At 38.0% G+C, this 11160-nt stretch overlaps 1 protein-coding gene across 2 annotated transcripts in view; it reads right to left on the bottom strand.

Annotated features, from left to right (window-relative positions):
* Window positions 1–362: 362 nt before the first annotated feature.
* slc9a1a (solute carrier family 9 member A1a) overlaps window positions 363–11160 on the bottom strand; it is a 30779-nt gene continuing 19981 nt past the window's right edge. Inside the window, exons 7-13 of one of the 2 annotated variants that reach the window (XM_023285469.3) lie at window positions 9977–10047; window positions 9371–9547; window positions 8131–8257; window positions 7681–7782; window positions 6870–6951; window positions 5848–5904; window positions 363–5323 (exon numbers count right to left, since the gene is read on the bottom strand). In XM_023285469.3, the coding sequence (XP_023141237.1) occupies window positions 5028–5323; window positions 5848–5904; window positions 6870–6951; window positions 7681–7782; window positions 8131–8257; window positions 9371–9547; window positions 9977–10047 (912 nt within the window). In that variant the 3' untranslated portion in view covers window positions 363–5027. The remainder of the gene's footprint in view (window positions 5324–5847; window positions 5905–6869; window positions 6952–7680; window positions 7783–8130; window positions 8258–9370; window positions 9548–9976; window positions 10048–11160) is intronic. The other variant, XM_023285471.3, reaches the window with a different exon arrangement.

Below are 11160 nucleotides of genomic sequence, written 5' to 3'. Positions count from 1 at the left end.
AAATATATGCTATTTATTGAAATACAGTGAGTAGCTACTAGCTTAGCTGAGTGTTAACAATGAGAAACAAAGGTTACACAATTAACTAACCTTTGTTAAAACTTATACATTCAGTTTTTGGAAAGACTGAACAAGATTTAACTTTTCAGTGACTGTACTTTAGAGACACTGGTACCTTTAATTATGCTACCCTTAGACAAACACAGGCTAGCTGTTTCCAAGCTAAGCAAACCTGCAGTCAGCTGTTAGCTTAGCACAAAACTACAGCTTACTGCTCTATCTATTGAAGGATCAACATACTTCTTCTGCTTAACTAGAATGAAACAAAACAGATTTTCAATCACAAGACATGGACACAAGTGTGTTATAAAGTACAACTTTAATCTAGTATATAGTTTCAGATGTAGTTTCTTTACTGGTTGTTAGTTTAACAGGTCATTACAATGGAATGCTGAAAGCTAAAGATTAATCAACAAGAAAGTGCACACTTTATATCTTTCAGATTCTGATTTGTACATCGTATAATAAATTTCTAATATATATTTTTAAGTTTTATATATATAGATATATTCCCATTTATATGTATATAAAATAAAAAAAATCTTTAATCATTGCAAAATTTTAACACATAAATTCAACAGACACATGAAGATAAACAAAAATATGAATAAGAGGGAAATATAACCCACTCTGTCATCAAAGAATAGCATGACATTCACACAGATCTTTATTCCCAGCCTCTCTGTTTTACAACTAAAAACACCAAAGCCATTCCCGGTACTAAGGCCCATCCATAAGTACATTCCTTTTCCCTGTTGTGTGTCACCTGATAACCGTGCACAATGTAGACTACATTAAAAGCCATTTATTGCTCTCTCTGAACATCGATGTTTTGATATAAAGGTACTGTTTCGTTAAAGTGCTTGTGTGGTGTAGAATGGTGGTGTACAACGGGAGTCGGATCAGGTAAAATCGGAGACAGATGAGGTAAACACAGGAGGAAAACAATCTATTGGTGTTGGAATAATGACACTGCAGGGTCATTACGCCGATGACTTGCGAGTGTGCGTCATAACAGTGATACCTGTATTATATAATTGGCAGCCTGTGTCAAACGTTCATCTACTGTTGGCCTTGTGCTGCCAGTATGGTCAAATGTTACAGTACTTAAAGGAACACACTAGTGTTTTTGCATGTCTTAGCCCACATAGTACAAATCATGTGGTAACCAAACTAGTACTTCCAGATTATCGTGGAACTGTGTTTTTCTTACCCAAGACCATCAATAATATCTTTTAGTTTGAGATCCTATGATTATATGTTCACCACCTGCATCTGAACTGCAATTACTACACAACAGAAATTTGAGATTTGATATGTTGTAAAAGAATGAATGAAACTGAATTGTCGTCTGAATATCAGGGAAAAACAAAGATCTACTTCGTCCAGTGCAACGATTTAATTTTACAAGCACGGAGTCTGAGCATACTGCTTAAAAGCGGCTCTTTTTATAGTTTATAGCTGTAAACTCTGTGTCTACTTTGTGAAGCAGAGCCTGAACTCCACTGTTTAAAGTTTGTGTGACAAACTGGGTAACAAATGCCTTTGGAGTGCTGTTACAAGTAAACATGAGATGGAAAAAAACAAACAGTAAAGCTTTCTGCATAGCACACAAAGTAAAACAATGCTTGGCTCCAGATACAATGCTTGACAATGAAAGCACAAGACTTAATCTCATAAAGCTAATAAAAACGTTTTTTTTTTCTCCCACAATGAAGCAGTTCAACAAGTAACAAGCACATGAAGTATCTTAAAAACATGAAAGCTGAAGTGAATGCTGGTGAGGCATCAGTGTTGACATTCTAATTTAGACCAACACATTCAATGAAAACTGCCACAAATTTAAAGAAATCACAGCTGTCGAAAAACATCCAGTGTGACGATTTAAATTGAGAACAGAAAGCATTCGTTTGGGGGGGGGGAGCAAAGACATGATTTACTGGTAAAGGTTTGATTTGTGTGTCAAGCAAAACAAAGACAAAAAGATATTTACAAGACAATATCGCTTATAAACAGGTTCTTCTGTAGGCTGTATGGCTTCAGATTAAGGTTTCTTGCACCAAACATTACCCTCCAAAGAGCGTGACAATGTTTGCCCAAAAGATGCATTTGGTATGAAAAAGAAAAAATATGAAAATAGTGTTTCTTTTCTTTTTGGGTAATGTAGGTCTTTGGAATAATATAAAGTAATAAGGGATATGGTGACTTTTGTTTTATTCGAAATGCAAAGCTTTTAGTTTCACCCCTTATTCGATGACATCCCCAAGCAATGTTAACTCATGTTATCATTCAGACATAAAAATACTCTCACACTCACAGAGTATACACAATAGAGATAACCTACTTTAGAAATGTATAACTTGCTGCAACCTTCTTGAAATCTACTGATCAGCCACTGCAGAGAAGTTAAGGGTTAAGAGGAAACAAACTGCCTTCAAGTCACCAAATCGTAAAGCATCTGGGAAGATGACAAAGCTATAGTCCCAAGGGCACAGATGTAGAGGCAGTTCTTAGGGCTTCTGGAGCTGCAGCTTATGCATCACTGTAGAATCTCAGAAAATCAATGCTGCGTGTAAATATTAATGCCCTGTTAGCATCAATAAAAAGAGGACTTGAGGATAGAGGGAATGTTCCGTCAGTCATTTGGCTCGACAGTTCAGGGTTTTAAAACGACCCTTTTGTCTTTGACCACGTCCGGAATAGTGTTGTGGTAATAATAAATAACCAAACACATATGCTCACACTGATTTACACAATCACATGTGCTCAGAAAAAATACTCTAAAGTCCTCGCTACAGTAACCATAGCAAGTGGAAGAAACGTACAAGCTTGTCGGGTGCTTCTGCTCTTTCCCCTCAGCTGTAACGTGAGCCTTTTGGATGTAAGAGGATCAGGAAGGATTCAATCGTCACTAACACCTAGAAAACAGCCAGAAAACTGGAACAGTGACTCACTCAAGCTATTTTAGTCAGACTGGGTTTCAAAGCTGACATTTGCTTTTCATAGCAAAGGTCTTTGAATGGCCAGTACGGGGGAAACTACTCTTTTTCTGTGATGAAGTCAAGTAATAAAAGTGTCGAGTGAAAGAACACCATTAGGTTTAAATTTGAATTGTTAATGGCCATGGCACATGCTGCTCTGTACGAACAACTACCAACATAGTGCTTTGATTGAGATGTTCAAATGAGTGTGAATCGGCAAATTATCACATTAATAACTTAAAAAATGTCATATTCAATTTCAATGAGCAGCTGTGTAAAAAAAGATGTGCAATATATTTTACACAGGCTATTATACACATTGTACAGGACAAAAGTGACAATATCAACTAAATACTGGACCTTTTTGTACCGGCAGGTAACTTTTTCAGTCTCGCTCACATATGCAAAAACTCTAGTGAACCATTTTTAAGTGACTGCTTGTCTTCATGCCCATGTTTGATTTTAGCTTTGCCTTTAGTGGTGATTTGCCTCAGTGTTTTGCATGATTAGAAGAGTTAGAGTTTAAAAGACTTAAAGGGTGCTCATAAATATAGGATATTAGAATTAATCTGCATATCTTACACATCTATACTGCATAGAATTACACATTTTTGCCACGACACGCCTACAGTCTTAGATTTTGTAGAAGGTTAGGAGGCATGGATGGATTCCTGTACAGACTAACCTTCACTTGTCGTGTCCTGTGATAGCAGTAATGTAGGGCACAAATGTTTCATCTAAATGTCAGTAAAAGAAAATTGCAAACAGCCATGCAAGGGTGTAGATTAAGTATTTAGATGTTATATCTGAAAATACAATGGGTATGAAAGTAACTGCTGATGGGCACTTGCTAAATACATTAATAAGAGATTTGTCTACTTTAACAGCTCCACCTCTACCTCAGTGAGTTTTAAAGGGTGTTCTAAACTGAGACAAAACATAAAACATCTACAGAGGAAAGTGACATGACAGCATGTGATTTCACTTGGATGGGGAACAACTATGATGGCTGATCAAAAACATCTGTGCTTCATTACTGCCAGTCTAACAAGCCTCCCAAACACTCAGCTTTATTCCATTCTTGTGCCTCCCACAAGGCAGTGAGGAATTTTTCAAGTCTATATACCTCTTTCCATAGCCATAGAACAAGGCCGCAGGTCTGTAAGTCTGATTATAAACAACTGTGGCTCTTTTACACAGCGGTTTGCACAGTGACAAAATACATCCAGCTTTCACTGACATCCCACAATATACTGGAGCAAACTCGGATTACAAACAGATGTCAGTGCCTCTGAAATTAAAATATGTTGTTTTTAAAAGGACAAATAGATACAAATGCACCAAGTGAAAAAGTCTGACATCAAATAAGGCAAAATATTTTAAAATAGCTACAATCTAAATGTTTGGATATCCAGCAATTTCAAGTGACAGAGTGACAGTGAGAAAAACAAAACTCAAGTTCTATGTCTGAATGTGAAAATTGGACTTGTTTTGTTAATTACATTTAGGACTATAGGGCCAGCATGTCTCAGAGAATGTGGCTTAAAAGACAAAAAGAAGTTGTAAAAACGAACAGACATAAAATCAACAACTATGCTATAAAGAAAAAACAATCTGACTCTAAAGTGAAAAGAACATTGTCTGATACTAAAACAGTCCAAACCTTTGGTAATGCATAGATCTTTCCTGAATGTCTGTGACTATCAAACATGAACTCCACCATGTCTCAGTTAGCAGTTCCAGCAGTTGCTGTTCCACTCCTGTCTAAGAAAACAAAGAGCAATGACAACAAACTAATGGCTCTTTTTTTTTTTAATCTTCTCAGGCCTTTTGCTTATTGTTTGTGGTTCATACAGCATTTGCAGTTTTGGCTTGTTTGGTTTCTGAACCAAAGATATAATTTAGAGCAGAGCAGTGAACAAGCCCTCTCCCCTCTAACCGGTAAAGGTGGGCATGCAGCCTGACCCCCATATCCGGCCTGCTGTCTTAGGGCAGGAAGGGCTCATCCTCATCCTCGTCTGCACTTGGACCGGGGTCACTCAGGCACCTCATTAACTTCTGCTGATCTCTGGCTTCGTCTGCCTCACGTGGCTTGTTAGGTCCACTTGGACCCGAAGGAGGCTTCATCATCAGGCCCTGATCCTCCACCTCTGGCTGCTGCTGGCCAGCGTGTCTGAACTCATCTAACAGGTTAACAGAGTCTGGAGATTGAGGAGAAGCCAGGTCTACCTGGATGGTCGGCACGCTGTCCGACACCGGCTTCATGCTGTAGGCTTGGGGGTCTACAATCAGGACAAGGATACAATACAGGAAACCACCTTTAGCAGAGCTTTACAAGGACTGTAATATTGCTCTGACATCCCATCAGCATGCATGAAAAAATAATGTACGAGGGCAGGAAAACGGGATCAACAAATATTAGGGTCAAAAAGTCACTGCACAAACACTAACAGCAGGATTTCAGACCTTTTCAAGTATTTCACAGTACAACAAAATAGAGCAGAGTAAGTCAAAATGATTTATGACGCAACACATGCTGGAATGTTTCCACTTCTAGGAAGAACTTGAGATGAGAAACACAAACAGAAGCTCCCTTTATGCAACATGCTGAACTCTAGCCTAGAACTTTGCTCCCTGGCTAAAATAAGTAATCTAAATTCCCTCTAGTCAATCATGTCATGAGAATCCCTTATTAGTAATGAATAGTTAATGTATGTTTACAAGCAGGATAATTGCAGCATGCATGTTAGGATAGCTGTTGGGTTATCACAACTTATGATGAATCTTTTCTACACTCACAACATACCTGAACACTTTTTGTTTCCTTTTTGCTGCTGAGCAGGTTTGAAATCAGTATCTCTGCCTAAAATGAAACCACACATGGGTTTACATGCCAGCCGGTAGATGCAAACATATTTCCATCAGTGGGGAAATATCTATTGCTGCAGCTATGAACAGTAGCAGTGCTTTTACAGGTTCTTTGTGAATGCTGCCTTGCAAACCTAACAAAATACTGATCCGTCTGGGTCCCATTAGTGACATGGTGACTTTCTCCTATTATTTCAGGTAGCACCTGACACTGAAACGGTGGTAGCTACTGAGTGGTTGCATTTGGCTTTAGCTGAAAATGGACTGTGTTTACATGGAATTGAGTATCCCAGTTATGATGATGTTGTTTAAGCATCCCTTTTTTGTGCCTGCGCATGTAAACATCATATCCCAGTTTCAGAATTCGATGTTGGTAGGTGGAATACTCCAACAGAAAGCAACATGTTACATGCATACATCCTGGGTTCTGACCACTGGTTCCTATCTGTGCAGGCGCTGTGTGATAATGTTACTGGTCCTCAAAGCCTTCTGTTGTTTTCTCTGGTCTAAAACAGTATCACACAGCCAGTAAAAATGATTCCTCTTTCATGTGTAAATTTTATCTTCAATCTCTCCATTTTCTCTCTTCTCATCATGGCAACTCTACCACAAATGGCTGCGTATCTTCACAATGCCCAGTTTAAGTGGAGGATATGTCTAATAATTACTGTAATGCAATTTTGGCATTTGACTGTACCAAACCTGCTATACACTGTAATTTCATTTGCCACAGGTTGGAGGAATGTCAGATTAAACTGTCTACACATCACAGGTACCTGCACAAACAGCACACAGCAATCAACAACCAAGTTAATAGTATTTATCATGTATACAGGGATAGGAGTAACCAGATTTCTCTTGGTCCATGTGAAAGCCATATCCTGAATGTGACTAAAACCGGGATACGCCTCATGACCGGGATACTGGTGCACATGGAAGCACAACAACAGATGTGTTTACCTGATGCCAGTCTGGCTCTACACATGGTCGGGGAGTCAGGGGGAGCAGCAGGCACCGTTAGATAGTTGCTCATCTCTTTAATCTGGGAAAACACAGGGATATTGAGTAATTTAGCCTTTTGCATGTAATGAAAACATAACAGTTACATGAGAGTTCCATGAACATTCACCACCAATACTGTACAATGCTTAGATAGCTGGAAACTTAGACAACGAACACACTCACCTGCCTCATTGAATTGTTTGGGAAATACGGCAACCAAACTAAATTAGCTCAGTAACTTACTATTAATAAATATCTTGGAGAAACTTCATTAAAATTATGTGTTGCTTTGTTAGACTGCAGAAATCCCCTTGAGTCTACAGTAGCTTCTAGCACATTCGATTTGCTCTAAACAAGAGTCTATTTTGATTATGTAATTACAGGCTGGTGAAATGGAAGATAGGTAGGGCCGCTCAACTGTGCAAATAAATCAGCTCCTATTTGTGTTGAGAAAATTAATTTAGGAGACAAAGTGGAATCTAATTACAACACAAATCATAGTTTTGGCTGAATCATTCAACTGCTGGTGGCCCAGTATGACATAAGAAGAGCTTTATTGGTTCTTTGGAGTCTGCTGTGTTTGTTTGTCATGACTTACCACAGGCTGCCTCCTGGAATATAGCTTATAATATAGCTGTTATATTATGCTGAAAAACTTTGTTATATATCAAACTGCATAACAGTCACTGCGGCACCCCAAACATGTTACGGCGTGACCTGAAAATGACAGAATATCTTCTTTTGTGCTGACCAATAAAGCATCGCTTACCTTCTTTTCCAACTCAACCATCCTTTGCTTCTTTATAAGCAAGTCACTGAACCCATCTTCGTAAGGATCTGCCACCAGAGTATGTCTGTTGTAGGAGCGCAGCTGAAGAAAAAGAAAAAAAAGACACACACAAAAAATAACAAACACATTATATGAAGACATCATTGCCAATTTACTCTGGCCCTGACCAACATTTTTTCACCAGTGTAAATCAATGAGAAGCTATTTTCCGTGTCCTTGAAAAAAATTGTATTAGATGATGTCTCAGTAGAGGTACTGATTTAAATCTAATTGAAAAACAATCAATACATTATAAACTAACAGAGCTGGGGTACTTTGTTTATCAGTGCACATCAATATTATTATTATTATTATTAGTAGTAGTAGTAATACTACTAATAATAATAGTAATAATAGTAATAATAATAATAGTAATATCAGCAGTTTTACCCTCTGTCGAGTCCTTTGAAGGTTGCTCCTGAGGATTTTCCTGATCTCCTCCTCTCTGCCTTTGGGCAGCTGTGGAAGCACTCTCTCAACAGGCTTGGCAGGAGGAGGCTTCTTGGGCTGAATGTTCCTGACAAATGTACAGGAAAAAATTATCCGAGACTGTATATTGTACACCAGGGGAATAACTTATATATGTGCAAACAAATCAAGTCCTGTTTGCTTTTGTGTAAACACAGAAATATCTATAATGGTAGTAATCAAATCTCTGGCATTGCAATTCCCTTAATATTTTCTCTGGCTATCTAAAAATGAGATGCCTGAGAGCAAGTATCTCACTGTGTGGGCTGGCAACGTACAGCCAACCTTTAAAATAAGGAGAGTAATAATTTATGTTATTTACTTATTGTTGCTAACATTATACCTTTCTGTAACAGACACGTAACATAACACAGTAAGTGGTAAGCTAACTATAAAGTAATGTTACTACTGTTCTAACAGAATGAACTTCATTGATATTTGAGCAAAAGAGTAAACAAATATCATTTCTACTGGTGGGCAAACAAATTTTAAACACAAAGATGCCACTGCTGTGCATCTAACTGTACTCAGCTTATCTATATTTATTGAAGAATGATTGAAGCACTTGCACTGGGTATTTAGACTAACCAAGACTTGATTTAACAATTTATCTTTGATAGCAGATGTGAAATTAGTGAGACCTGTGTGGCTGGTTACAGCTTAGTTACGTTTTTTTTTAATATTATACAAGAACACTGAATAGCACAGTGGATGAAACATGGCAAAGGAGGTGTTGTGTACATGTACTAAGAAACCGCAAAAAAATACACTAGTGATCATCAAAAGACCAGTCAATCTTCTTCTCATCAGCCTGCACTCTCTTTCTTACAATGGATTTGCCATTTAACTACAAACAAAATTGAATTCCAAGTTATTTTAAAAATGAAATCACTGAATGTGAGTTTAGGTCCTATAAAAACAACATGTATAAATAAAACGGTTGCCTTTACAGCTTGACTGAAACTGTTGTGGCTTTTGGGGTCTGTTTTATTGTGGTGGCCTAAATATTACCTGAAGATATAGAATCTACTACCAATGTTGCAGCATTTAATGACTGCATCAAAGTTAATTCAAAAAATGTGAATAGCATGGTAAAAGACATATCACACAATGAGTACAGCATGAAGCACATAAACAGAGCGTGAGGCTCTTCATGACTCACTGCATGGAAACGGTGGAAGGCATAGCAGAAGGCAGCTTGACTCCCCCTCCACTCTCCACCAGCTCAATGGCCTGTTTCATCTCCATCTTGTGGTAGAAAGCGATGAGCTGTGGCTCCTTGGAGCGTTCGCCTGCAATGAGGCACTTCTTCACATACTTCTTGTTGAAGCGGTTCAGTCTGAGAGACGGAAAGCAGTGAAATATAAAAACAGAGTCCAGGGACAAGACGGAGGGAAGTCGGTCAGATTGTGCAGATTAGAAAGAAAAAAATAGGTTATATGGTGGAATTAATCACTGAGAACAATAATTTAGCATTTATAGCCACTGTTCTATTGTGTATTGTCTATAGAGTTAAATATAATTAGCTGAATAAACTTAACCAACTACAGTTTTGACAAATATTATAAGTTATTCACTGCAGAAAAAATAATAATCAACAGTTTATGCAAGACAAAGATTCACTTTTCTTTTCTAATTTGACACCAATATGAACACATTTGTGATAAACATTTGTCAGTATGTTTTGTCAGACATGCAATGCAGATAATGTAGCCCATGCTCTCTCATAAGTTCATGCTGTAATGTCAGTGCCCTCTGAAATTCATACTTGTCTTTCCAGTGGTGATGTCCATAGTGTCCACAGATATCCTCTATTCCAGTAAGTAAGTGGTCAAGGAACTGTGGATTAAGAAGCAGAGAGGTTGTTGAACGGACAGAAATACAAGTTCCAGACTGAACAGGGACTCAACGGCCACGAGTCTTCTCTAGGGAGTGGTTTTATGTATTGTAGAACAGATTTAGCGAGGTACAAAAAATGTTATGTTTGACAGCAATTACAAAGGCTCCACTCTCCATGTGCTGTAGTGCGATGTCATTCAGAGTGTTTTATATTGGTCAAAAACTAATCTCTTGTTAGTGGCACTTGCTTGTTCCTTTTTTTCTGATCTTTATATGTAAAGTATGCCACTTAGAGGCAAGAATGTGTGAAATGTTTTCGGTTTATATAGTGTAATTTATGATTAAGAACGTAACAGTGATTAAATTCAGTGTGGTTCCACACAGAGTACTGTGTACCTTTTGCTTCACCAGTGTTACCATTCCTCACAGCAAAAACACCCCCTCAGGTAAGACTGTCAACATCATTATCAACAACAGCAGGCGGTGAGTTTTAAAATTGAATCCGTGAGAGAAAACCAGCAGCAGCAGCAGCAGCCAGGTGATTGATTGGACAGAGTTTATTAACAATGGCAGCACGCCTGCTCAGAGAACCAGAGAAATACATTTGTTGTTCAGATTGCGGCCAGCCCGCAGATCACCCCGGTACTCTGACTAAGCCTGCAGACGAAAGTCTGACAGGCAGTGTTGCTATGGGAACAAGTCATTAAGCACAGCCATAGAATCTACTTCTGCTTTGTCAAAAGTGAATGATTTATATAAAGACTGCCCTGCACTGCGGGGGCAGAAAAGTTTCAATAAAGAGTTAATGCTAGTAGATGGCGAATGAGCTAAATAATTGATACATCTATATATGCAAGCAAGCAAGCAAAGTTTATTTATATAGCACTTTTCATAGAAATTGATTCACAAAGTGCTTACATATATATATATATATATATATATATATATATATAGAGAGAGAGAGAGAGAGAGAGAGAGAGAGAGAGAGAGAGAGAGAGAGAGAGAGAGAGAGAGAGAGAGAGAGAGAGAGAGAGAGAGATAGATAGATAGATAGATAGATAGATAGATAGATAGATAGATAGATAGATAGATAGATAGATAGATAGATAGATA

Source organism: Amphiprion ocellaris, chromosome 9 (assembly GCF_022539595.1).
Source record: "Amphiprion ocellaris isolate individual 3 ecotype Okinawa chromosome 9, ASM2253959v1, whole genome shotgun sequence".
In the NCBI taxonomy this organism is placed as follows: domain Eukaryota; kingdom Metazoa; phylum Chordata; class Actinopteri; family Pomacentridae; genus Amphiprion; species Amphiprion ocellaris.
Note: the sequence above shows the minus strand (reverse complement) of the source record. Positions and strands in the feature narration are given on the sequence as shown.